This window comes from Pyrenophora tritici-repentis, chromosome 3, assembly GCF_003171515.1.
Source record: "Pyrenophora tritici-repentis strain M4 chromosome 3, whole genome shotgun sequence".
In the NCBI taxonomy this organism is placed as follows: domain Eukaryota; kingdom Fungi; phylum Ascomycota; class Dothideomycetes; order Pleosporales; family Pleosporaceae; genus Pyrenophora; species Pyrenophora tritici-repentis.
This window is the reverse complement of record NC_089392.1, coordinates 1,750,177-1,776,895: the sequence shown is the minus strand read 5'-3', so window position 1 is coordinate 1,776,895 and position 26,719 is coordinate 1,750,177. Positions and strand designations below refer to the sequence as shown.

Here is a 26,719-nt window from a genome sequence, read left to right as displayed (position 1 = left end):
ACCCGACGGCTGGTGGCCGTGAGTTGTCGTGTGTCCCTGGACTCCTGGAGCTGCAGGCCCCGGGGTGCGAGGTCGAGATCCATCCTGAGCACGTCCCCGACCGGCCTAATGCCTGCTGCATGTGCGCCACCAGTCTAGCCTCTCTCTCGCCCACTACCCAAGTCCCAGTCCCAGTCCAACATGTCACCGCGTTTCTCGTTTGTATCAACTCCTTCCTCTTTCCTAAACCCTCGCCCTCAACTTCTCTGCCACCTGTGAGTCCTCGCATCCGGGCCTCGCATTGAAGTGGAGAGAAGCTGCATCATGGCCGCACCGCTGCGCCAGGCCCACATGACTGTCCAAGACGACGGCCAAAGATGGTCCTATGCTGGCCCTGTTCGCGACACCATCGCCGTTCTGCAATATGCCTACCCGATCCTTATGCTCGTCTTCTTCCTCGCCGCCTTCACAACACGCAGCATTGCCGCTTCCAAAACTAATTCTAATATCGCCAAACCTACTACAACTGGTCCTGGAGGGAAGCCGCTGCCTGCAACCGACCCGACCCGCAACTTTGTCAAGAGGACAGCCCACGACGATGTCACCCAGACCCAGAAGCGCTTATTCGAGTGGGTGTCGCTGGCGACTGCCTTTACCTTTGTTGGCAACTCTGTCATCACTGTCGCGCATGCCCTGGTCGAGAAGCAGGAGCACTGGTGGGCGGGCAAAGCCGTTGTGGTATGTGTCTGGACTCTCTCAATATATCCATCTCAACAATGAACTAATTCTTGCAGATCTATCTCGTTGGCTCCTTCTTCGTCTACTGTCTATTTCTCATCTCCCTCCTCGACTCGAAGCCCTCGCCAACCGAGGCCCATCTGGCAACATGGACTCTGGGCACTGTGCTAGAGATAGTTCTAGTCGCCCTTTCCTTTGCCATCTACACGCACCCTCATAAGGAGCCGACCGTCGGAGAACCCCCCAAGCGTCTGCGTTTCGGAATGACCGACTGGGAGGCGGCCGAGGTGGCCATGGACCTGCTCCGCATCCTGCTCCTACTCGCCCTCATCGTATTCTACGTACTTTTTGTCATTGTGCCTCGGCGTAAATTCCAGCAAGAGAGAGGAAGTCCGGGCGAAAGCACGTCTCTCTTGGGTGGCGCTGACCAAAACGGTCACGCGGAAAATGGTCATGCGAACGGTTCCTACGGCGCTATTAATGGAGCTGGTGGCAAACATCAGCCGTCTGAGGGTGCTGCACCGCCCGCCTGGAGCAGGCCCACTGGCGCACCCGCGCGCAGCTGGTGGGAATACATCAAGGGCTACCATGTCTTCTTCCCCTATCTCTGGCCTTCCAAGGATCGCAAGTTGCAGCTAGTCGTGGTCGCATGCTTTATGCTCGTGCTCGCGCAGCGCGTCGTCAACGTCCTAGTACCTGATCTGACGGGTGAAATCGTCAATCGCCTCAAGGACCCCGAGAAGGGCAACCCGTGGACCGCCATCATGGTCTACATTGCTTTCCGCTTCTTGCAGGGTAGCAACGGACTTCTCGGTGCGACGCGATCGGCGCTCTGGATTCCCGTTTCCCAATACTCTTATCGCGAACTTTCCGTCGCGGCATTCGAGCACGTGCACAGTCTTAGTTTGGATTTTCATCTGGGCAAGAAGACAGGCGAGGTCCTGTCTGCGCTAGGAAAGGGTAGCTCTATTAACACATTCCTCGAGCAAGTGACCTTCTCAGTGGTCCCTATGCTGATTGATTTGGCTGTCGCCATCGGCTACTTTCTCGTCAGATTCGATGCATACTACGCGCTTGTCATTGCCATTGTCACTTTCTGGTACATCTACCTGACGATTCGCATGGCGCAATGGCGTGCTGAGATTCGACGAGAGATGGTCAATGCCGACAGAGAAGAAGACGCAGTGAAGTAAGTGCTCCGAGCGCATTCTATTTTTTTCACCAGCTAACATATGCAGAAATGATTCCATGGTATCCTATGAAACGGTCAAGTATTTCAATGCTGAAGCGTACGAGTTCAATCGCTACCGTGAGGCTGTCAAGAAGTATCAAAACGCCGAGTACAAGGTCATGATATCGTTGAACATCATGAATATCACACAGAACATGGTTTTCATGATCGGTCTACTGGTAACTTGCTTCATAGCCGCCTACCAGGTTGCGACAGGAGAACTTGAAGTTGGCAAGTTTGTCACGTTGATCACGTACATGGGCCAACTTCAAAGTCCTCTCAATTTCTTCGGCACCTTTTACAGGATGATCCAGTCTGCTATGATCAACTCGGAGCGAATGCTTGAGCTGTTCAAGGAGCAACCTACCGTGGTCGACAAAGAAGATGCACAGCCGCTGCCAACATGCGAGGGTAATCTTCGATTCCAGGACGTGCACTTTGCCTACGATCAGCGTAAGCCAGCTTTGACAGGACTTGACTTTCATTGCGAGCCAGGTACCACGACGGCTTTCGTTGGTGAGTCTGGTGGCGGTAAATCAACCGTCTTCCGCCTGCTGTACCGATTCTACAACACCATGTCCGGAAGCATCCAGGTTGACGGACACGACGTGGAAGATCTTACCATCGACTCTGTACGTGGCCACATCGGCGTCGTGCCCCAGGACACTGTACTCTTCAATGAGACACTCATGTACAACCTCAAGTATGCCAACCCCGAGGCAACCGACGAACAGGTACACGAGGCGTGCAGAGCTGCCAGTATTCACGACAAGATCATGACATTCCCGGACAAGTATGAAACCAAGGTCGGTGACCGTGGTCTACGTCTCTCAGGAGGTGAGAAGCAACGTGTTGCTATTGCTCGTACTATTCTGAAGAACCCGCGTATCATCATGCTTGACGAAGCCACCGCAGCGCTCGACACGGAAACAGAACAGCACATCCAGGAAGCTTTCACAACATTAGCAAAGGGTCGCACTATGCTCATCATTGCTCATCGTCTTAGCACAATCACCCACGCTGACCAGATCCTCGTCCTGCACAAGGGCAGGGTCCAGGAGCGGGGCACACATGAGGAATTGCTTGATCGTAATGGACACTATGCTGCAATGTGGAAGAAGCAAATTCGCGCACAGCGAGCGGCTGAACAGGCTCAATACCTCAAGGACAAAGCCGATAGGCTCCGCCGGGAATCCAAGGACGGAACGATTAATCTCGAAGATGGCAGCAGTAGCCATTCGAGTTCGGATGACGAGAATGCGAAGAAGAACCGCCCAGGAGGCCTAAACGGATCACACCATGAGCAGAGCTCAGGTAAACCACATGGCCACCCTTAGTCTGGCTGGACATGGCGACCTTGAGACTGGCTGATGTAACATACTGCTACAGCAGAACGCACAAATGGTCAAGTATGGCCCATGAAACACTCGTCGACGAGTACCATGTAACAACAATACGCCCTTTGACAAATGTACAACTCAGCTAGCCCCAATCACGATCACGGACGCGAAATCAACCGTCTCCTTTTTCTTGTCGGAGTTTTCCTCGAGCAATTGCATGAAAGCCTCCTTCATATTTTATGGAAGAGGATTCTTCGTGCAATTGTCCTTGACCGAATATCCCATGTGCAAAACGGCGTTACGACTTCCTCTCTCTCTCTCTCTCTCTCTCTCTCGCGACGAAACGGCCGTGTTTACGACAGTATCTCGGTCCCCAAATGCCTATTTCCTCATTGTTTGAAAGAAAAACGAAACCGGGTTTTTGCATCATTGGCTGGCGGGCGGTGAATTTGTTGTCTGTTTTATACCACAAACCAAATGGTCTCTCTCCTACAAGAGGTGTGGCGGGATTATACATTATCCTTTTTCCCGTTTTTCGCTTTTTTGTTGTTGTTGCTGTTGTTGTCTGCAAACTAGGCACACATGGTTGGCGTATGAAAGAAAGAGACATGAAATCATGGGAAACAGTTTTTTTTATCTGGCGCAGTGTTGGGTTTTGGTTGGTTGGGGGGAGGTGTTTTGTCTGCTTGCTGTTGTTTTTACCTGTTTTACTTTTCCTCTGTTGCGATGTGCCCCCTCCCGTCCCGACCCTAAATCCCCCACACCCACACCCTCATCATATGAAAGAAGGCTCAGAGTGAAACGCCATGAGAACTTGTCACGGCGTCAAAAGATACGTAACTAAAATAGAGGTATTAAAGAAAGATTCAAAACATGCGGTGTGTGCTCGATCCAAACGTGAAGATGACGTGTTACTATCGTAGTATCAAATATCCATCCAACTACCAATAGCATGTAGATGAACCGTCACCAGAACAGCATAGAAGATTCTAGTTGCCAAAGACATCGTGCACACAGTGCTGTGGCAAAAACTATGACATGGGTCAAGCTCTACCTTTGCACCCAACCTTCGTCACCAGACGCGTCAGATGAACGGGACAATACATTGAAAAAAAAAGAGACGGGAGTTTAATCACTAGCGGCACAGTATACTAGCCGGACCGATATGTTTACGTCACAGGCAAAAGCATATGATCATGTCATCAACCATGGAACCTAGCAAGCAGAGCTTTGGTAATATCGTTACTTTCATACTCTATGCATTACTATATCGTATGCCTTTCCTTGAAGGTGAGAAATCGCTGGGGCTCCCTCCCTTCCTTCTGACGCGGGGAGTTACTACTACTGGTATAGTACATGGCATATTCCGGTGGCCGGCTTGTTCATGGCGTCTTTGTGCCAAGGCAATTGTTTCTTTACTCCTCCATCTCGTCGTCGCCGCCGTGTGCTTGGCCGTTTTGCCGACCGTTGGACTTTGGTACTGAGGCTTCCTTGTCGATCATCTGCCGTGAGACGGAGACGATGTTGTCTTCGATGAGCTGTTGGCCGACGTCCGAAATATCTGTGATGATTTGTTAGTAAAGGTCATGGTCATGCAAGTCAAGTTGTACTTACGCTTCTTTGGGTCGACCTTTCCGACGTATCGTGTTTTCAGTTGGTCCTTGGTCAACTCCGTCTCCTCTTTTACGCGCTTCTCATAGCCTTCTGCGAGTGTGACTAGCTTCTGCAGCCTGTCGGTATTCCGCTCGCCCTCGCCCTTGAAGTCGTCCATGAGCAGGGCCTCTGTCCAGACGTGCTTGTGGAGGTTCATTAGCATGTTCTCCTCCAGCGCTGTCTTTCGGTAGTTGATGCCAATGGAGTAGTAGTGGCGGTTCAGGCCGTGGATGAGGGCTTGGATCGAGGGCTTGTTGAGGTGACCGACGTTGGAAGTGGTTTGACGGGGCTCGTGGCCCATCATGAGAGTTTGCGGGTTGATGAGGCGGAAGGCATCGATGACGACCTTGCCCTTGACGGATTGGATGGGGTCGACTACGACGGCCACGGCGCGGGGTGTGAGCTGCTCAAACGATTGCTGAGTGTTGATATCGACCGACGATAGCCAGCAGCCGAAACCAGGATGTGAGTGGTACCAGCCCACGACTGTCTCTTGCCTGTGTTTGTCAGCATGTGGTCGATGAGAGCGTGGGGCGAATCCGGGGTTTAGACGACAATTGCGTACCTTCCTGTTTGCCGCAGCATATCCATCATCTTGGTCTGAAAGACGGGATCTACTGCCTCAACGGAAACACCAGTACCCGATTGGGGCATGGCAAAGACGTCCACCACTCGCACCGTGTAGTCATCCACAAACTCGCCCAACATCAGGCCCATGACTTCCATAGGCACACCAGCCCGACCGTGCCGTAGCATCTTCAGAAGTGCAAGCGAGGAGATGTAGACGGTTTCCGAGTTATCAATCAGGTTGGTGTCGGCCTGGGGCCCTCCTCCCATACCGCCCATGCCTTGAGCGGCGGCGAGCATTCTGCTTAATCGGTCCATAGTGGCGGGGTGACGGGCTGTAGACGGCTGTTCGTTTTCGGCTTTCTTTCGCGTCGTAGAAATGAGCGGCCCGGCAGAGTGGGAAGGTTATTGAGTTTGTATGGGCGACGACGTTTTCGGCGATGAAGCTGTTGATGCTCGGCCTGGAGCTCTCTCACGTACCTACGCGATTGCCAGATGCGGCGCCTCGGTTATTCCGGGGCCGGCCCTAGGCAGGGGACCCTTGCAGCAGCTCTATGCTCAATGCCCTCGACCGTCTTTGTCCAAAAGCTCCCGCCATCTCTCGCCCAAGGTCCAACCCCTCCACATACCAGAGTTTCGTTTTCTCACAGTCGCCTTCGCTACAACGGATACTTGCACCGAGAGCATATATTGATTTCTACCTTTTGCCCCGTCTTCTCCACGCTCTCGTATTCTTTCCCCAGTCGCATAGCTGTGCGCAGCCAACAAAGATATGGTCGAAGAAGGCGGCATGGCCCCAACGACGGGCTCGTCCTCTCTCAACAACGGCACCGCCACGCAGCCAAAGAAAGTCGCTTACTTTTACGATTCCGACGTAGGGAACTATGCATATGTTGCAGGTCATCCCATGAAGCCCCATCGCATACGCATGGCGCATAGCTTGATTATGAACTATGGCCTCTACACAAAGATGGAAATTTATGTAGGTACCGCGACTGTATTTTGAGATTTCTGTGCTAATAGAGGCGCAGCGCGCAAAACCAGCCTCAAAATACGAGATGACGCAGTTCCACACCGACGAGTACATCGAATTCCTGCACAAAGTGACACCAGACAACATGGAGCAGTTCACGCGCGAACAAAGCAAGTACAATGTCGGAGACGACTGTCCTGTTTTCGACGGCCTGTTTGAGTTCTGTGGCATCAGCGCGGGCGGAACCATGGAAGGTGCCGCCCGCCTGAACCGAGGCAAATGTGATGTCGCTGTCAACTGGGCCGGTGGTTTGCATCACGCAAAGAAGAGCGAGGCCAGTGGTTTCTGCTATGTCAACGACATTGTTCTGGGTATTATCGAGCTGCTTCGCTACAAGCAGCGCGTGCTCTACATTGACATTGATGTCCATCACGGAGACGGCGTCGAGGAGGCTTTCTACACGACCGATCGCGTCATGACTGTCTCATTCCACAAGTACGGCGAGTACTTTCCCGGTACTGGTGAACTACGCGACATTGGTGTCGGAAGCGGCAAAAACTATTCGGTCAACTTTCCCCTGCGAGACGGCATCACCGACGAAACATACAGGAACATCTTTGAGCCTGTCATTCAAGCCGTCATGGACTACTATGGCCCCGAAGCCATTGTGCTTCAATGCGGTGGTGACAGTCTCTCGGGAGACAGGCTCGGTTGCTTCAATTTGAGCATGGACGGCCACGCCAATTGTGTCAAATACGTCAAGAGCTTCGGCGTCCCCGTTATTGTTCTGGGAGGTGGTGGATACACCATGAGGAATGTCGCACGAACCTGGGCATACGAAACAGGAGAGTTGGTTGGCGAGAAGATGGCAAAGCAGCTGCCCTTCAACGACTACTACGAATACTTTGCTCCCGACTATGAGCTAGATGTCCGGCCATCGAATATGGAAAACGCAAACTCTCATGATTACCTGCACAAGATCAAGTCGGCCGTCATTGAAAACATCCGACGAACAGGAAAGCCATCGGTCGAGGCGTTTACGAACATCCCGAACAACCCTATAGCGGCAGCGACGCGCATGATGGATTCCGATGCCGAAGACGAAGATGACGATCTCGATGCGGATGAGAACAAGGACGTCCGAATGACTCAACGTCAGCGCGATAAGCAAATCGAACATGAGGGCGAATTGTACGATGCAAGCGACGACGAGGACTACAAGAACAGCTTGGGAGTACGTGCCCAGCCTGGCACGAAGAAGAGACGGCATATCACCGACTACCCCAATCCCCACGCCGCCCCCGGCCGACGAGATGGACGGTCTAGAAGAGCTCAATGGCGAGAGTGCCGTATCCACCCGCCAGCCATCCGCCGCCGCCGACTCGCGCACACAAACCCCCACTGCCGGCGAGCAAGAAGCAGACGAAGACGGCGACATCGACATGGACGTACCACCCGCCACCACTGCCGCCGCCACTGCCGGCTCAACACGCTCTCAATCCCCCGCTGGTGTCGTAACCCCACCTGAATCACCCCCCCACGGCCACGACAACCACCGCAATGGCACCCACTTCCGCCCCAACCGCCGACGTGGAAATGGACGACAACGACGATGACAAGGAAAAACCCGCCGCTGAAAAAGAAGAAGGCCAAGCTGAGCGAGACACTGAAAATGTAAACGGCGAAGTCCGGACAGAGGTCGCAAAAGACTAAGCGTTTGCCTGGCTACGGGACTTCACTTACCCAACGGGGTTTTCGTCAAAGTGTAGCAAGGTTGCATTCAGCAGGGCGTTGTTTTTTCTTTCTCATTCTTAGGGAGCCAGGGCGGGAATATATACCTTGTTTTTTCCTTGATGGGCAACAGCGGAATAGGTGTTTGGGAGTGTCTCTCTCTCTCTGTGGGTGTGTGACGGCTTTCTTGGCTAGTATTGGTCAAGCCATGATACCTCTTGGGCTTTCTTTTGAAATTCTCTTCCCGTTCTGGGAAGGAGTTTATGTCTAATTTATCAAACTATCACATCATCATGTACTGTGTTTTTCGCTCTTGCTCTTGCGTTCAAAAACTCTGGTTTAGCAAAGATGGCTCAGTAATCTATCAGTCGCCAATGCAACAATCAATTTCTCTTGTATTATAAGTATCGTTCGCTGTGATTACTTAATTCATGGTGCACATCTCATCGTGTATTTATTCTGGAGCGCGACAACCGGCTATAGATCCTAGTCGTACAATCTTCAGTGTCTTAACATCAGACGTACCTCAAATCTCAGTACGCATCACATGATTCCCAGCTCTCCGAATCCCTTCAACACCTCCTTATCCACACGACTCAGCCACTCCTCTTGGAACGCCTGTTCACCACCAACCTGCTGGATAACTTGCTGAAGATGCTCGCGTATGAAAGCGACGAGGTTGATCTGATGGACCGGATCTGTGTAGATGAGTTCGCGTTTACGCAGATCCTCTGGAGCTTCGGGTTCAGTTGGGTGGTAAGGCTCTGGGGGCCAATAAAGGGAGCTTTGAAATCGACTTGTCAGTATGTAGTCTCTCAGAAGAAGAAAACAGCAAATGAAAAGAGAAGAAAACACATACTCTTGACTCCGATCATCCATACCATCCAACAGCTCACCCAGCACATCCGTCCACACCCCAATCAACAACTGCAATCTCGCCAACATCCACGGCTGGCCACCCTCCAGAAATCTTGTCAGAACAAGGCACATGAGTTTCCTGCTTGGTGAGTCTCCAATGTTCTCGATGTGGCTGAACCATTCTTCCAACAGCCAGTCTAGTGTCTTTTCTAAGCCCTCGCTTGATAGAGAAGAGAGCGCTTCGAGGAGGACGGTAGGAGAGGCAATAGCGATACGGGCTAGAACGGTGAAGTAGTCGGTTTCTACGACACCATCGACGGCGCGGGAGGGAAGTTCGCGGTAGGGTCCGTGGGATTGGTGGTGTGTCCATGCGCCGTGAAGTCCTTCGAGAACCTTTGCTAAGAAACCGGTGGATATGAGATCACTGGTGAGTACCTTGACTGCTTGTTCACCACCTACACCTTGTGCACCGCGAATAATGCATTGTACAAGATGGGTCATAATACCATTTGCTTCGACTTTGAGGCTACCCAGCAGATCCGCGAGCGCCTGGAGGATTGCTGGACGGAAATCATCGGCGAGTACGGCGGAGGGCGCGAGAAGAAGGTATGCTTCTGTGATCTCAATGGCTTTGCGAAGAGTATCGTTGTCCATGCTGAAGAGTGGGAGGAGGTAATGAAGTAAACTCAGCAGCTCTGGAGGTGTAGGCTCCGGAGCGGATGGTGTTTGTGCAATGATCGATGCCCATAAATCCAATGCATCCTCAAGGAGATAGACTTGCGTTTCTGAACCGGGCTCGATGGCGCTTTGGATGATGGGAAGGAAAGAAATATGAAATAACCGCGAGTCGGCTTTCATGGCGTTCGTTAGACGAGCGAGGATCGTGAGAATAGCCTGCTTCATGAGATGTTCTTCGCCAGATTGCTCCCATAGAGGTGGCAGGAGGTCGATGATACTGTTAGCGTACGGTGTGATCTGCACCAAGTCAGTCAAGTTCTTCTTCGAAGTAGCGTCTTCGACTTACATGATGCTCCAACCTTAAGACGATAAGGCTGATGGTGTTGAGCAGTGCCATCTTCGTCTCTGGGAGCTCCACTTCCTGAACCAACGCCATCAACCTGTCAAGCATAATCTGCGAGTACGGCATGAAGAGGTCAGCCTGGAACTCCCATTCATCCGCGACAGCATGGAACTTTCGTCCTGCCGTTATTCGAACGACCTGATCGTTCATCGGGTCGCTCTTATCTAACAAATGCTGAAAGATTTGGTAGGCGATTGGCTTCTTCTCTTTGGCCATCTTGATGGGGATCCATTGCGAAATGATGATTGCGATGCGACGACGAATGATGTTGAAGCCTGGCGTCTGTTTCGTTGCCTCTACAACTAATGTCTTCTCGAGGAACGAGTCGAAGTCAACCTGATCGTGCAGTATGTCGGCTGCAAGACCAATAGCAGTGTATACAGAGTCTTTGAAGAGGATGTCCTCGTTTTCCGGGGCTGCGGCATGTTAGCTGAAGAAGTAGCTACTGGCTGTGAGTACCCACTCGCGACAGAATAGAAGACTTGAAGTAGAGGCTGGATGATCAAATCTTTGAAATTCTTTGCGAGGTCTAAGAACAGCTTCTCGGCGCATGGTCGAATGGCGAACTCCCAGTCCTCTGCGCCTTCTTCCATCTTCTCCCACTCATCAGGTTCTTCCTCCCACATGCGGAGATCGCTAGGTCGGAAGACGAAAAAGCGTTGGACGAGTGCTGAGGTCATTGCACGGACAAGGTCGTCAGTAAAGAAGCCTGTCTTGATCATGTCCATGGCCTTGCTCCTCTCGTCCTTTTCTTGTTGATGCTTGTAACGGAAGCTCTGAGTAGGATAGAAGACCATCTTCACAAGGGCACGAATCAGTAGTAAACCTTTGAGTGCTAGACGTTCCAGTATGGGTGCCTCATCTTCAGCATCGCCATCAGTACCGACTTTGGCGCCTTCTATGGACGTGGAGCCCCATTGCTCGCCTACTTTGGAGACAAGACTCCAGTAATCGCGCGCAAGATCTAGCGAGTTGGGCAAAAGGACAAAGTCTGCTGGGTGAGTAGTAGCCATGTTGAGATGTAATTTCGAAAGCTGCATCAGATGCTTTCCAACTTTCTTTTGGACCTCATTTGCAAGCGGTGAGTTTCCTGGCGTTACATAGTGTAGAAATTCTCCAAAGTGAGCGCGGGTTAGTGTCCAGAACTCCTGTACGTCTTTGTCTCTGCCTGGAAACTCATAGCCAGCGATGATTAACCGGCGGATCGCCTTGATGGCAAGCAAGCTGTTGTCAATGCTCTCAAGCGCACCGCCTTCATCGTCTCCACCATGTTGGAAGAAGGTTTGCCAAGCCTGTACCTTGCTCACGTAGATTGTGCCTATGACGTTGAATATCTCAGGAGCCACTGTTTGTAGACTCTGTCGTGTTCGTGGGAGCCTTCCAGTCGAAAGTTCCTTTACAATGTATAGTAGAACAAGGAGGGCTCGGGGGAGCTGTAGTGGGTATGCGCTCGGGTCGGCAGCGGTGCGAAGGATTTGGAGTAGTTGTTGGAACAAACCTGGCCTGTATAGTGTTAAGAAGCTGCTGCTAAGCCGTAGAGCTATACTCACCAGTCAGTCGGATACTCATAGCGCACTATTTTGGCGACAACAAGAGCATTCTGTAGCGCCAGACGGTGATCGGCCTCGTTGACAGCGCTCTCTAACAGACGTGCCCGGATTGTGTTCTTGTCTTCCTTTGTCACGGCACTGTTACTGTATTAGTATATATCGTGGATGTGAAGTGGTATCGGGCGCGTACTTTGTGGCTGTCTTGCGCCAGTACTTGTCGATGCCATTCTTGAGCTGGATGACGGCAAGGTAGCGAACTTCTAGAGGGAGCGATTTGTCCAGATACACAGACTGAGATGCGTTAGTTTTATTAAAAATACGCGCCTTAGGCTACCCATACCTGAAGCAGAGGGTAGAAACCTTGGGCCTTCTCCCAGTGCTGCAACTGCTTTGTGCCAGTCTGCACTTGAGTCTGGTCGGTCGAGGAAGCCGAACGCAAGACGTGGAATAAGATGCCTTCTGTAAGAGGGTTCGCCTCTCCTGGCACCTCAACACTGAACTCGGCGTTCATGTTACGAGTGAATACTATGCGGATGTTGCGGTAGTGGGGCAGCAACAACCAGAGTGAGTGTCTGAGGAAGGAACGTTCGCCTGGGATTGAGGAAGACGCAGTTCACGGAGACAAAGCAACAGCAGGGGTAGGCCTGCTCACCCAGGCTACAGTCAATTGGTAAAAAGTGAGGGTGAAGGCTACTTTTGTCTTTGGTGAGGATGCAACACAAAAATCGCAGACTACTCCCCAGCTCCCCACGTCGTCACCGCCCGGACCCCCGAGACAGAAGCAGCTGTTTGGGTGACAGCTGCGTAATGCGCTTACTATGCGTCGATCAATATGCACAGCTATTTTCTTTTTCACCAAGAACAGGGAGAGACTCGCTACCAAAGTATTTAACCAGGTAATGTAAGGAATTATCAGGAGATGATGCAGTCGTCGGCAGCCACGGTACCTGGACGGCATCCCCAGCCAACCTCGGCCCGTCGCATTCACCCCATCATCTCCATCACGCTATTCTTCACGTCGCGATTCCAACACGCCCATCGTCGCGCGACGACCAGTGTGCCCCAATGCCCGCCGCCGACTTCGCCGCAGCCCAGCAACGCATAGCCGCCCGCCGCGCCCAACGCGCCCTGCAACAACAGAGCCGCCAGCATGAAGTGCCCCGGACGGTACGCGCCCTGTCACGGCTGCCCTTTCCCTTTAGCACCATATCAACAACGGGCTTCAGCGTCTGGGACGCCATCAAAGGCCGCACTGGTACACGTCCAGAGTTTCGCGTCGGCCAGGTCGATGCCGAACTCCTCGACGAGGAACTGCTGAGTCTACTCAAGGGCCAGGTCGGCGAGGGCTTGAAGTACTTTGGCTCCCACATTACAGACAACTACTCGGCCGAGATACTGCTGGTACTGAGAGCTATCCTGTGGAAACTCAGTATTTGGGACCAGAATGCGAGTTATGGCGCCCATCTACAGGGGCTACGGTATACCGACGCGAGGAGTAATGCGCCCAATCGCCCGCCACCGAAACCGTGGCAGAAGGTGGCCTACGGTGCCATTACCGTGGGAGGGAGATATGCGTGGACAAAGTGGGAAGACTATCTACTGTCCGCCTCGGAAGACTACACACGCCCCGAGTCGACCAAGTTGAAGATGCTGGGTAGACTCAGTGAATTGGCAGGGAGCGCACACGACATGTTTGGTCTCGCCAGCTTCCTCGTCTTCTTAGTAGACGGCAGATACAGAACCATCACCGACAGACTCCTCCGCCTACGTCTCACGCCAACATCCCATGCGACATCTCGAGAAGTCAGTTTCGAGTACTTGAACCGTCAACTCGTGTGGCACGCCTTCACAGAGTTCCTTCTCTTCCTCCTCCCACTGGTCGGCATATCGCGCTGGCGTCGCATTCTAAGCCGCACATTCCGCAAGTTTCAATCCACCATCCTCTCCCTCCTCGGCCGCTCAAAATCCACCTCCTCGGACAACGACGAAGAAAAAGCCAGTGGCGAACTCGGTTTCCTCCCCGAACGCACATGCGCCATCTGCTACCGCGACCAGAACCCCACCACAGCCAGCGAAGCAGACATACTCGCCTCGTCGGCCGGTGGCGGCGGCGTCGTAGGCTCCGCAGCTACAGACATCACGAACCCCTACGAAGCCATGCCCTGCGGTTGCATATACTGCTTCGCCTGCATCGCCCAACGTATCGCAAACGAAGAAGGCGAAGGCTGGACCTGTCTCCGCTGTGGCGAAACAGTCAAGGAATGCCAGCCCTGGAACGGCGACATCATCGAGGAACCCACTCGCACCGTCTCACATCACCACCATGCCGATGAGCACGAACGTCCCAGCACCGCTAAATCCGTCGTCTTTGCTACTAGCCATGGCCGCGATAACACTGCAGATCTGGATGAAAAAGCCTTGCTGCGTGAAGTCGACCCTATGCCTGAGCAGGAAGACGGCGCACGTGCAGAAGACGAGGCACACAGGGCTGATATCATGGCTACGACGCACTCCCGCGGCCTCGACCTCGGCGAGTCTTTGTTCACTGAGAGTTCAGAGTGGGCGCGGGCTAGCGAGGATCAAAGTAGCAGCAGCAGTAGTGAAGACGAGCAAAGTGAAGAGTATGAGGAAGATGAGGAAGAAGAAGGTGAAGAGTCTGGCTTTTACCATTGATAATGAGTGTCTTGGTTACACACCAAGAACAGCGTCTTTCGTCACCGTCATCACGTTTTTATGTAATTGTATAGTTTGGCTGCGTCAAAATGCAAGATACCCTGATTTGAAGAGGAACAATCGTTTGCTATGGTTTCGATACAATTAGCTTCATGTGATTGAGACTCTGCGTGCATCATGTATGTATCCGCTTGAGAAGACACGGATTCCAAGAACGTTCAATTCATGACGTGCTCGCTCCTACGTAATGCTACATGGAGAAACCCCCAATTTGTCTAACATGCACCGCCTATTCAATTCTCCGACGCGGCTTACTCTTTTGCTTCATTGTGCCGGATGAGGGGCCTGTGTGAGGGGTTCCTCAGCTTCTTGCAAGCTTGGTTGTCTTCTTCTAGAGTTCACCGAATAGAACGGCAAAACCCCCAGCATTTGAACCCTACAGCAGGCTTGACAATGGCAGACATTTGTGATGGTTATTCACGCGTTATTCAAAGTCCCGCCATCTTTTCCCGCCGCCTACGTCCGCATGAAGTCGGAGAACCTGGACAGGGCAGCCATCTTTTCTTCTGGACTAATGAAATCGTCCGAGAAGATGAGTCGTTGGTTCTTGTCCTTTTTGCTCTTCTTCTCTTCCTTTGTCGCAGCTGCTTTTGTGACCTGGTTGATGAGTTCGTCAACAGAATTGAATATTTCGCCGTTCTGGCCGGGAGGAATTGCGCCAGGCGGAGGTGCACCGAATCCAGGTCGGGGAGGTAACGCTCCAGGCTGGCCCGGTATGCTGCCTGGCCGTGGAGGGATGCCGCCATTGGCCGGTGAAAAGGGTTGAGGAACGGCTTGGGGAGGGAATGCAGCGCCAGGAGGGAAAGCCGCGGGTGCGCCTGGGGGCGGTACACCATACGGTGATTGAACAACTGGTGGTGTCTGTGAATTGATTAGCCCCACATGATCATTCTCCCCTGCTCCAAGACATACAGCTGTAGGTGCCGGCTCCACGGGCGTTGGAAGTACACCATTCTTCCGGTCCTCCCTGAATTTGGCCGCTCTCTCCTCAATCTCCTCCAAGCTCTCGTTGATCTTCGGCCTCTTGTTCGGCGCCGCTTGTCCATTCACATAAGCTCCGCGCATCGGGTTTCCTGTCAAGCGCGCACGCTCTTGTTCCTCGGCGAAATGTGCTTGTGTGACCTGCTGGTTGTGCTGGTCGATTATCTCTGCTGGTACACCCTCCATACCAAAGATCTCAAGCTCCAGACCTTGTCGACCCGGATTGGCATTCTCGACATGTGTGAGCGTTTCCTTGTGGACTTGGTTCATATGCACAGAGAGACCTGTGAGTGTTAGTATATGCGTTGATCAAGCCTTAGTCCGCCCAAGGGGATATGGTGATAGAGGGCTCATGTACCTCCGGCTGTGTTCAACCGTCGTCCGCAGCGATCGCATTTGAAATGTTTGGCTTTCTGGTGAGAGATGAGAATCTTAAGATCGTCGAAGTCGCGTTCGCAGTAGTAACACCATGGTCGCTGCTGAGGTCAGCTACTGTGCCAAATATGCAGTTTGTCTACGAATTTCTCACCTCTAGCTTCTGGTTCAGATCTGGGTATCTCTTGCGCTTTTTCGTCATGACTGCGGTAGCTGTATGTCGAGTGGGGGAAGTAAGTAGTCGCGATCGCGGGTGAGTTCGTCGCTGGAGGTCAAGCTCTAGGTCGCGCGATTCCTCGAGCGAGCTAGCTTAGCGTCATGGCACGTGCGTTGCCCATCTGGAAGTTTTCGCCAGACCTCAGAGTGCTGCGCTTTCTTCCACAAACATCATTGCCATGCAAATGCCCCCTTCTAAGGTGAAGGAGAATTGGCGCTACGTTCATGTCAACGAGCATATTCGTCACTGTAGGACGCAACCCGCACACCAGCCACTTGGTCTACGACACCTTTGACAAGTCCCTTCGGGGAGCTTCCCACATCTTTGCGTCTTGCTTGGGTGTGGTGTTTGCGGCTGTACTCCCGTACGTGCATTCTTCGTTGCAAGAATAAATAAAAAGGTCCTTCATAGTTCACACTTCCTCGCTCTTCGGAGAAATCCTACGAAGAGTGTGACTCCTTGGCTACCTACATACTTGATTCTCCCATCGGCTTGTGTGTGTGTATGTCTCCAGCCATCATCAAATCTATTGCGGTGAGACTGGGTGATGGAAACATCGACTGTGAATTGTCGCTATACCCACATCCTGAAATAGATCAGCGTGAGATTGTGCTGTCTGCAGTGAGTACCTCTCTCAGACTCTATTGGTGATTCATATTCTATCAGTAAGTCGAAGAATGTACAGTATGACACTCAATCACTACATATAGTTATGGAATTAGATACTCTGTTATTAGTCTATGATACGCTCTTGATGATTAGCTCAGATGGGAAACACTAGTAAAGTATGTTCCCAGCTCAAAACACCACAAATCTTCCACTACCCTTTGTTCAATAAAAGAAGCTACAGTATATATGGAAAAATTCCCTATGACCCATGGATTGCTCCCTATGCCTATCCTAGTCTTGTCTACTATATGTCCAGTTGTCATGAACCCCGTCGTCGTACTCGGACAAACAGAAAGAAACAACACCCTTGCTCAACTGCCTTCACGCAGGAGCTATCTCAAAAAGTATACTCCGTTGTCAAGAAACGAATGCCCGTAAAGACGCCAAAAAAATTCCCAAATATGAGGGTATAGTAATAATCATAAGAATCGTGAAATTCGTTGCTGGCGCGCTCCCATATCTGTGTACGTGCTCGTCTCACATGATAATGCAGCCAATCTTCTTCTTCGCCTTCTTCTCCTTGTGCGGGGGAACCGTGGGCAATGAGCTATTCATTCCCAACGGTAAGTTGCCATGACTCAATGCTGCTCTGTGAAAACCACCCTGTGCATGTCTGTAGGGATGTACGTAAGATTGATCTGTTCGCGGTGGCGCACTGATCGGTAGTCTCTGACCCGACGTGTACTGCTGTCCAGGTGGAGCAAGTGGTGGCAGCCCATCTCTCGGCTGCTGCATATTCTGCTGCACACTCATACGCGTACCATGCGTAGGCACGGGCCGACGCTGAACAGTTGGCGCTGAACCGCGTCGCCCGTGATTCATACCAGGAACTGGCGGGTTGTAGAGATCGAGATTGCTTTCTACAACACGCTCGGGACGGCCAATGGTAGGTCTGCGCGTCACCATGTGCGTAGAACTCGTAGAGTATGGTGACTGTGTCGGGGGTCCTGGCATATACGACATCTGCTCGGGTGGCGATTGGGTTGTCGAGCCCCGTCTTCGTATCGAGCCTGAGGATCGCGGGCTGGGATACGTGGACGGGTGCAGGAGCGAGGGGCGTCGCTCTGGACTCTGGACTGCAGAGATGGATAGGTTGGCGGAAGAAACCGATTGCTGGCGGTGTTGGTATGGATGCGGTTGCGGAACTTGGAAGTGGTTGATTGCAGATATGCTTGGCAAAGAAGGTACAGGGGGAATCGAGGGTGATGAATGCATCTGATGCAGCCGGGGCACTGGGGGTGCTTCAGGGTGACTGAGACTGACACTCTCTGCTGCTGCAGCAGTTGTCGTGTATGCTGGCGGAGGTGGCACCCAGTTGTCCGCATCACTTTCGTGGGGCATCTCGCGGTGACCGTCTGCGCGGCGGTACTCCAAAGGTCTCAAGGGGAGTGCTCGTAGATGTCGGCGATTCGCAGGAGATACCGCCGCAACAGTGGCAGCCCTAGCCAGTGACATTTGCGACCTCGGTTGCTGGTTGTCGTATGGTACCTCGAACATTGCCTGTGCCTCTTCTGGTGTCAACTCTTCCGACTCATCAGTTGGTAATGGTGGCCGTAGTGAGTTGCGGTTTGCGGAGGTACGCGCACGGTGGATTTGGGTAGACCCAATCCTGGAGTTTCTTCGTGAGACTTCATTTCGATCTTGAGCTCTTCTCTGGGCCATGGTCCTTGTCCTGACCAACTCGACCTCTCGATCAAAGTCGATCGAGCCTTCGGGAAGCATTTCACCAGGGCAAAGAGGGTCCAGGTCGTATTCTGTCTTCAACGGCGTGGGGGGAGCACTTCCGAGAGGTTTTGTCTTGTCGAAATCTAGCACTATGAGTACTCCTTTCGAGCCAAGTGGTGCACCAGGAACGTCCCTCTCGTCTGGAAGCATGCTCGAGTTACCGACTGCCACCAGTCGCTGTATATTGGCGTCCATTCTGACCCATCGTAGAGCACAAATCTCCTGAAGTGTACCTGCATCATCTTTCGGAATTGGTATGCAGAAACACGGTTGGATTGGAGTATCCTGCTTTTCCTTGTCACTTGGATTATATTCCCAGCCTGGAACTTCATAGATCCAGATGTTGGTCATCCCGCGCATGCGAAGAGCGACAGCGGCTAAATCAGCGTTCGGGGATACTGCCGGCATGGCGTCATCGACGAATTCGGAGCGCGTCCATCGCTGGTGGTCAGGCAGAAACATCTTCCTCTGGGTGAAGCGCTGACAGGCAATATCGTAGATACCCCATGAGTCCTCCTCGGCGTTGAAGGCGAACAGCTCATTAAACGTGCCCGTATCCGCATCGGGAAGTAATGTAGCCTGTCGTGCAATTCGCGCTGTCTCCGGGAACAGCACCGAGCCAGTCCAGGCCGTTTCCGGAGGTTGGGGAATCGGCTCTCCCTCTTCCGTAAGCGGGCCGTCGTAGAGGCCAGGGAGAACGAACAAGGCCGAACCATCCGACTTTCGGGCATAGCCTGTGATAAGCAGCGTTCGGCCGTCATCTGAGAATTCCAGAGCGTCGCCTGCAGGTCCAGAAAGGGTGCGCCGTGTCGTCTCAGGCACCTCTGGGCCAATGGCAATGACTTCGATGCCAAACTTGTTCCCCGTAATCAATATGCGTGCGTCTGGAGATATGACGACGGAGCTAGCTTCGTGTACCAACATAACGGTCCGCCTCTTGGTGATCTGATCATCGCCCTCGCCATGTATCTCGTATAGATCGACTTGCGATGGTCTCGAAAGCACCGCTAGCAAAAAACCATCTTCGGTGACATCGATGGCCACGGGCTTTCGTTTGACCTGCAGCGTCCTTGTCCAAAGTCGCGGCAGCTGCACCGTCTTGATCAAGAACAGATTCGAGGACGAGTACACAGCCACATATCCGCCCTTTCTCGACACACTGACGTCGAAGCTGTCCGGCAGTGCAGAAGACGAGGCAGTGTTGGAGACTAGTTCGAGCAGGGAAAGGCTAGGGTAGGCATAAGGCGCGGTCGCGGTCGCAGTTTCCTTTTCAACGCCCGGTCGGTCATCGTAGGTGGTAGCGGACGTCATGGCCGTCGACTGGCCCGATGAGGACATGGTGTCGGTATATCCGATCGAAGACGCGGAGAGCAGGTGGTGGTCGCCAGACTCGACGTCTGATTCTTCTGAGCTCATGGACATAGTGCGCGCCCGCTTGTCGTACGCCGCCCGTCTGTTTTGAGCACTGCCCTCATTGCTGGTGAAGGCGACGCCCTTTTCGCTGCCGTCACTTGTCGTCCTCGTCCTCGTTCTCGTCCTCGACGCCAGATGCGGTGCTAAATCGTGATGGTGCGAGGTCCTCCCCACCATCTTATGTCTACTTGGCCGTCCGCGGCTCTCGTGGGGTTGGAGATGGGGTTGGATCGTTTACGTTGGTGTCGTGCACAACATCTCGAGGCTTGCTACCATCCGAATGTCAAATATGGGCTTCTCAGCTGGTGCAAAAGTAAGTCATAATCATTGCGATTCCAACCAACGACATGGCAAGTCATGTAAATGTGTCTGGCAGCCGCTATGGCTGCAGCCATGCATATCACCAGGGTCACGCTCCTCGTTCGAGCATGGTATCTGCCCGATCTGCCGCTACCTAGGTTGCCTCTAGCCTGATTGCACGCTCCCTTGATCTATTTAAAGAAACACCCCATTTCTCTTCGCCATGTCGTATTCACGTATCTTGCAAAATTTCTGTTATCTTTGACCGCAGCTTGGTCTCAATCTGCAATGTTTGTGTACCTCGGCCCGTCGACCGTCGCGCGACACTCAATGTTTGTTTGGTCCACGGCCAGCAAGACTCACTCCACAAGCCTGCCTTGGTTTGGCCGCCGACCACCTTTTAGGCCCACCTCAGCAGAGCTTGACACGCTGGCGAATCATTGTGTCTTTACACACACATCTGCGAAACGCGGGAGAGCAGGCCTCGCTTGCGGGGCAAAACAACTGTCTCTTCAACCCCCTGTAGTGGTGGACCACCGAACATTGCAATAGGGCAAAGCGTCGCCACGAAAGCCCCCTAACACCGCATCATTTTCTGCCTGCAGTAGTGTGCCTTTGACGTTACAATCGCGAGCACAGAGTGCGGCCTTTAATTTCTCATATACGTGCAGTCTTGCCCAGTTTACGCGGCGTTTTTACCCATTTTAATAGTGTCGATGCTCAAGCCTGACCATGTCTTATTGGCCGTGATGATGCGAGAGTATACGGGCCATACGCGGTCGTGGCTTACGGCCGTCTATGTTAGTGAGCTTCCTTTGTCGTAAGCGGTAGCTTACTACGGGCTTGCTGAACGCCACACCAGGCCGCAATAACCGTAACCGTACGAAGCGACTTTGTACATCATGGCAGTATCGGGTACGGTATCCTCACGAACTTCTTGATACTACAAATGCAAGAGCACGCGGACCGTCTTCGCGAAATGGAAGGTAGTCCACTCCATTACCGTGACAAGAACGATGTATGATTATAATGTATGACGCAGTTGATCAGTGCCAGACAGGCGATAAACTGCCGCACGTGGCCAGGCGCATCGATTCTCAGCCTCATCCGAAAGTATAGCATTGAGCCTGATGCTCAAACTTCGCTTCTCTCTGGCCAGACGCCGTTCCTGCCTCACCCCTAGCGTGTGCATTTGCACTGTCGTGCTTGATTAGCTTCAACGGGCGGTATTCAGCCTCCCACATTTGTTCCCTAATCCATTCTTCCAAGTCTGCATCGTCAGTTGGTATGTCCTTTTCCTGTGCCAAGTTCTCTTCCACCGCTTTCTTGATCACATTCTTCGCTATTTGGACACTGATATCGCGTACATCTTCAACGTCCGGAAGAAGACCGGCTCCGCTATTATTAAGGACCGGAGCTGCAGAGGCTAGGGCTTTGACGGCGGCGACGAGCAGGGGAGATGTCATAAGGCGGGTACGGGAGAGGACCGCGCCGAGGCCGATACCAGGGAATGTCACTGAGTTGTTGCATTCGGCTATTCACAATTAGTGCCTGCTCTTTATATTCCCATTTAGTGACCATCTCACAAATATCGTACTCTTTGCTATTATGTTTGACGGGCGGGAAAGGAGAGCCGGTAGCGACCAGTGCTTTGCCATCCGTCCAGTCAAACAGATCTTGCGGCTTAGCTTCGTGGAGCCTTGTCGGATTCGACAACGGGAAGATGACAGGACGCTCGACATGCTTGGCCATTTCTCGGACGATTTCCTCTGTAAAAGAACCAGGCTTAGTCGATGTGCCAATTAGCACATGTGGTTTGACTTCCTTGATGATTGATAACAGATCCCCATGGTCCTTACCTGCCCACTCATTGTCTTCTCGTGCATATGACATTTGGGCTGGAGTGAGCTGGTCTTTTTTGCCTTGTAGAAGCAGGCCGGGCTTGTCGACGCACCTGAACCCATTTAGCACTAGAAGCCAAACCGCATTGGTATGATACATACCAAATCTGGCTTCCGGCTTCTTCCTTCGACCTACCGGTATTCTGGACAATGGCATCCTTTATTTGGTCTGCGATACCAGTACCGGCCGTCCCAGATCCAAACATCACAAAGCGAGCCTCATCCCACTTGGTTCCGCTCACCTTGAATGCCGCCATGACTGCCGCAAGTGTGACACAACCAGTCCCTTGAACATCGTCATTGAAGCATGCGATCTCTGGTGTGTACTTCTCCAATATTCTCCGTGCGTTGTTCAAGCCAAAATCCTCGAAGTGGATATAGGCTTTCGGATAAAGCTTCCTTGCGGCTTTGATAAATTTGTCGATGAAATTGTCATACTCTTCGCCGCTGACTCGCTCCTTGCGCATACCAAGATACAAGTCGTCGTCCAAAAGCTCTTTTTTCTATGATAGTTTCAGTCAAAGTCTGATGTGAAATAGATCCTAGTGGCCTACATCAGTGCCGCAGTCGAGTACGACAGGCAGCGTCCGCGATGGATGTATACCAGCGCATAGCGTATAGATGACAAGCTTAGCTATACTGATCAAGATAGCTCCCACTCCCTGGTCCCCGATACCCAAAATCTGCTGTCCGTCGCTCACAACGATCAGATCGATGTCTTCGGGATTACCCCACTGGCTCATGTCGTCCTCAACACGGTCTGCATCGTCGATATTGAGGAAGCAGCCTTCGGGCCGTCGGAAGATTTTGGAGTAATCAGCTATCGCTTCGCCTTCCGTGGGAGTGTAGATGACAGAAAACATCTCTTTGAGGTGGTCGAGAATAAGCTACCCACACATCAGCAAAGCCATGAGCGACAATATGCTACCATCTCGTACTCTATAGTACAGCACTTCATTCTGCTCCTTGAGACTCGTCATGAAAGTATTCTTTGCTAGATCACTTGGACGAGATTTGTACTGTGCGTATGCGCGCTTAACCTGTTCGTCCAGGATCTGGATGTTCGTTGGAAGGAGGCCATGGAGCTTGAATGTGTCACGTTCTTCTTTCGTGAAAGCAGAGCCCTTATTGAAGTAAGGCGTTCGGAGGAGCGCATTTCCCTAGGCAATATATTAGTCTATATTATCATACGTGATTCAAGAAAATGTACGGTTAAGCTGGTCTCCTGTGGCCCAGACGTGGCAAGAGGTAGATGCCCAAACTTTGACATTTCTTCGATAATCTACCAGCCTTGTGTGACTGTTGTAAAGACAACGAGTAGTATTCCCTGTGCGTTGTTTTATAGTTTGGTGTTATTTACCAGTTTGTACAGCTTCTAGCAGGGCGTCGCGTTTCCCGCATTAACTAACTAGTTATGACGTCGGCGCGATCTCTCAATAGCCCCACCAACATGCGTTGGCTGCGAGTAAGCCAGTAACTCAGTACCAGAGACATGACATTCTATCTCTAAACAGGCGCATATATCATCGCCTTCCAGTCATCAGAAAGCGTGATCAGTATGACAGGAAAGATGCGCCCAGTGTGGTGTGATCGTGGTGCGGCTTCCTGAACGAGGCACTACCTGTTAGATACGAATGCGAACCACATCAGTTATCGGCTCTTTGCGATACATGGCATTTTAGGATGAGTCGTGTAGCGTGTATGAGAGCCGCAGTTACCAAGTTAAGTGCAGATTTGTATAGCGACTCTCGCTCCGGACATTCACCAATAGTACTATGTACCTAGATAGTTATCTTTCGCCGCTTCTAAACCTACCGCAAAGACCTCAACATCTCTCTATTTCGGTCTCAGTCTCTCCTCATCTCATTATCTACAACCAAGGCTAGGCACGTGTCCTCTGCACTTTCACAATCACACGTGAACAAGTCTTGTTCCAATACCATCAAATATTGAATGGGAAAGACCAAGGAGTCCAGGGAAGGAAGATGCCATATGAGGTAAAGTTCTACGCACATTCGAATGGAATGTACCTACCGCAAGACGGACGTGAGTACTATCTGTGAAAGCACGCTTCAATGAGCTTGGGTTTGCATGTTGGCCTTGATGGCAGCTCGTGAACCGGACTAGTGAGTCTGTGTTTGTTTTCAATTGCGCTCTTATTTATGTGGGCCTTGGAGCAAGCGATGATGGCATGCTCTCGACATTCAATGTCCTTCTACTAGGGCGTCCCGGTTGACCGTCTTCAGACTCGCTACTGTCAGTGCACCTATAAATACCGCCTCAGCCTTGCCGTATCTGAATCCAACGCTACTCCACTAAAATCTTCGATTGCGAGGCTTGTTTTCTGCCCTGAAAAGTTGCTCAAGAAGACGACCACAACCATGAAGATCACTTCACTCTTTACCACTTTCTTCTTCGCCAGCGCCGTTATGGCCGCTCCAGGAGCTGTAAGTGAACATCCGATGCCATTCATATGCTCCTCTGCTTTGACCTGTATTACAGGAGCACTTGATTTACAGTCTCACAGTCTTCACTCAAGCGCTCGTTCAGGATCGTCAAGAACTCCGATCACCCCGCGTCCACCAGCGTCCTAGAGGCATGCGCCGAGTGTCCTTGCGATGTAAGTTCAGTCCTTTACCTCTTTTTTCTGTGAAAGAAGCTAACGAAAGGGTTTTAGGGCTTCTATGGAGATTGCTATTGCGTCCCGAGCGGCTGCTGCATGAACGACTGCCGTTGGCCTCGCTCCTGATGCGAACTTTTGGTTCCCCGGCCGATGAAAGGGAAAAAAAAGTGACACATATAAGGAGTCGGAGTGACTTGAGGAAATGAAAAGACAAGGGCCCGTGAGTGACGGACGGTGGGGCTAGATAGAGAAAGTTCGAATCTGTGCTCATCCCAAGATGCACCAATCTTTTCCCTACGGTTCTTCCCATTCCCAACACAATGTGAGACAGAGAATACCAGGATCCCAATGGCTTACTAATAATAACTAGTCGCCACTTCTCCATGGGTTTCTTGGGTCCCGCTCTTGTTCGCTGTTGGCGATGTTGGCGCTGACATCTCGGCCCCAAGGCCTCCATCTTACGTGCGGCGCAGCGCAGCAATAGGCAACGCTCTACATCTGTAATCACTGGAAATGATAATATAATTCGCTGGAATTTGTTCCTTGGCCAGGCGCTATCTCATAGCTCATAGGGTGTGAGAATGCGGCGCAGAACGGGATTGACCATCGCAGGAAGGCATATGAGCTTTCTTTAACGCCCGACCAACATCGTAACTACCCGTGCCTCTCGCCTCGGGGATCAAAGAGTCCACTGAGACTGTAGTAAGCCGTGGCGCAGAGGAGCGATGGATGATGGTGTGCGGCGAAGTTCGTGAAATGGAATTATCCAGCCTGTCTAAAGCTAGAACAGCGACGACAACGAACGCCAAATCTGTTTTATTGACCGGAAAGCAGTGAAAAAAGGAAGCTGGGTTGCTCGGTCAATATTGTACTGCAGAAGGCTGAACAGAGGACTAATCCTTCGATGCAGTCATGGTGAGATTGTGGGAACAATAGCAATCATTCACGCACTTCCTGGCCACTCATTCGTCCAGCACCGCCAAGATTAGCTGTTACCAGTGGCAGTACTAAGTGTATAAAAGCGCACTACCTAGCCCATGAGGTGCTCACCACGACAACTGAGCGTCATATCATTGTCCTTGATAACCGACCCACTACTCACCTTCAACCCTCACCGTTCATCTCTCGAAGAGACTCACAGCTGCGCTATATATTATTTGCAAAACCACCATTTCCACGCATACCACCCCACATATCACTTCCGATCAACGGTTACCACCATTTATACACAATGAAGTTCATCCTCCTCATCAGCACGGCAATCTACACTGCCACCGTACTGGCCGCCCCAGGAGCTGTAAGTTTGAATCCTGCTTTCCCCACCCCTATGGTCTCTCTGGATTATTCCGCAAAAAAAAAAGCTGAAACATCAGCCAGATCTCTCTCAACCGCTCTTTCAAGGCTATTGCCGCGCGTGATGGCGACGACACAGTACACATCGCCTGCATCGAGTGCCCCTGCGATGTAAGTTTACCCTAATCTATCAGCCACGCAAGGAGAAAATGCAAAACGCACCAGTCACACATATAACTAACTCTTCACTAAGGGCTTCAGTGGATCCTGCCAGTGCGTCAACAATGGCTGCTGCTGCGATATGACAAATCCTGGAATGCCGCCTGCGGGTGGATGGAAGCAAAAGTAGACCTCGTCTATCCATGCGTCGGGTACTGTATCACGGATGTTATGATGGGTATTTTCCTTCATGAATGACTGCTACCACGGCTGAGGATGGAGCACACTAGGGAATACATAGGCGTTTAATGTGTCTGATTAATGGAATCATAACCTGTTATCCTATCATTTTCGCATCCCTCTCGACCGGAGTCGCCTTCAACATCAACTACCAACCACCGAATTATCCTCGTCCTTCTCATCCAGCATTATCCAAAGCATAATCGCGAACTCTTCTTGGGCAAAGTGGTCGCAACGAGGGTCCGCATCGGTATTCAGGTCATTGTAACACTCAGCGCTGAAACTTTTGGAGCTTTCGCGCTCATGAGGATAATTTATCAGGCTTACTATACTTCTTACTTGTCTTTTGTGAACGATTAAGCACACGATCCAGAGTTCGTCGCATGTGA

The 26,719-nt window shown here is 51.8% G+C and overlaps 10 protein-coding genes across 10 annotated transcripts; 5 read left to right on the top strand and 5 right to left on the bottom strand.

The window, feature by feature from the left end:
* Positions 1–303: 303 nt before the first annotated feature.
* On the top strand, positions 304–3,285 carry PtrM4_080440 (ATM1, ABC-type transport system involved in Fe-S cluster assembly, permease and ATPase component; the record flags this gene model as incomplete). The annotated part of the gene is made up of 3 exons (XM_001940916.1): positions 304–717; positions 774–1,906; positions 1,956–3,285. 3 exons carry the CDS (start codon positions 304–306, stop codon positions 3,283–3,285), a joined length of 2,877 nt encoding a protein of 958 aa, XP_001940951.1.
* A 1,418-nt stretch (positions 3,286–4,703) lies between these two features.
* Positions 4,704–5,826, bottom strand: PtrM4_080430 (metal-dependent protease PAD1-JAB1 superfamily; the record flags this gene model as incomplete). The annotated part of the gene is made up of 3 exons (XM_001940915.2): positions 4,704–4,849; positions 4,903–5,438; positions 5,507–5,826. The coding sequence occupies 3 exons, from the start codon at positions 5,824–5,826 to the stop codon at positions 4,704–4,706; spliced, it is 1,002 nt and encodes a 333-aa protein (XP_001940950.2).
* A 454-nt stretch (positions 5,827–6,280) lies between these two features.
* On the top strand, positions 6,281–8,097 carry PtrM4_080420 (AcuC, Deacetylase; the record flags this gene model as incomplete). Its single annotated transcript, XM_066106432.1, has 3 exons — positions 6,281–6,490; positions 6,540–7,516; positions 7,641–8,097. 3 exons carry the CDS (start codon positions 6,281–6,283, stop codon positions 8,095–8,097), a joined length of 1,644 nt encoding a protein of 547 aa, XP_065963370.1.
* Positions 8,098–8,755: 658 nt separating this feature from the next.
* Positions 8,756–12,212, bottom strand: PtrM4_080410 (importin 11; the record flags this gene model as incomplete). Its single annotated transcript, XM_001940913.2, has 7 exons — positions 8,756–8,996; positions 9,072–10,045; positions 10,095–10,567; positions 10,615–11,654; positions 11,702–11,839; positions 11,892–11,992; positions 12,042–12,212. 7 exons carry the CDS (start codon positions 12,210–12,212, stop codon positions 8,756–8,758), a joined length of 3,138 nt encoding a protein of 1,045 aa, XP_001940948.1.
* A 554-nt stretch (positions 12,213–12,766) lies between these two features.
* On the top strand, positions 12,767–14,374 carry PtrM4_080400 (Pex2-Pex12 multi-domain protein; the record flags this gene model as incomplete). Its single annotated transcript, XM_001940912.1, has 1 exon — positions 12,767–14,374. The coding sequence occupies one exon, from the start codon at positions 12,767–12,769 to the stop codon at positions 14,372–14,374; it is 1,608 nt and encodes a 535-aa protein (XP_001940947.1).
* Positions 14,375–14,890: 516 nt separating this feature from the next.
* PtrM4_080390 (Drf-FH1 multi-domain protein) lies at positions 14,891–15,992 on the bottom strand (the record flags this gene model as incomplete). Its single annotated transcript, XM_066106431.1, has 4 exons — positions 14,891–15,295; positions 15,347–15,699; positions 15,774–15,891; positions 15,945–15,992. The coding sequence occupies 4 exons, from the start codon at positions 15,990–15,992 to the stop codon at positions 14,891–14,893; spliced, it is 924 nt and encodes a 307-aa protein (XP_065963369.1).
* Positions 15,993–17,223: 1,231 nt separating this feature from the next.
* Positions 17,224–19,823, bottom strand: PtrM4_080380 (DUF1421 multi-domain protein; the record flags this gene model as incomplete). The annotated part of the gene is made up of 2 exons (XM_066106430.1): positions 17,224–17,279; positions 17,333–19,823. The coding sequence occupies 2 exons, from the start codon at positions 19,821–19,823 to the stop codon at positions 17,224–17,226; spliced, it is 2,547 nt and encodes an 848-aa protein (XP_065963368.1).
* Positions 19,824–21,217: 1,394 nt separating this feature from the next.
* PtrM4_080370 (SfcA, Malic enzyme) lies at positions 21,218–23,285 on the bottom strand (the record flags this gene model as incomplete). Its single annotated transcript, XM_001940909.2, has 6 exons — positions 21,218–21,648; positions 21,701–22,068; positions 22,118–22,518; positions 22,570–22,902; positions 22,954–23,175; positions 23,226–23,285. The coding sequence occupies 6 exons, from the start codon at positions 23,283–23,285 to the stop codon at positions 21,218–21,220; spliced, it is 1,815 nt and encodes a 604-aa protein (XP_001940944.2).
* Positions 23,286–24,396: 1,111 nt separating this feature from the next.
* On the top strand, positions 24,397–24,609 carry PtrM4_080360 (uncharacterized protein; the record flags this gene model as incomplete). The annotated part of the gene is made up of 1 exon (XM_066106429.1): positions 24,397–24,609. One exon carries the CDS (start codon positions 24,397–24,399, stop codon positions 24,607–24,609), a length of 213 nt encoding a protein of 70 aa, XP_065963367.1.
* Positions 24,610–25,869: 1,260 nt separating this feature from the next.
* On the top strand, positions 25,870–26,280 carry PtrM4_080350 (uncharacterized protein; the record flags this gene model as incomplete). The annotated part of the gene is made up of 3 exons (XM_001940907.2): positions 25,870–25,935; positions 26,016–26,102; positions 26,185–26,280. 3 exons carry the CDS (start codon positions 25,870–25,872, stop codon positions 26,278–26,280), a joined length of 249 nt encoding a protein of 82 aa, XP_001940942.1.
* Between the last annotated feature and the right edge of the window lie 439 nt (positions 26,281–26,719).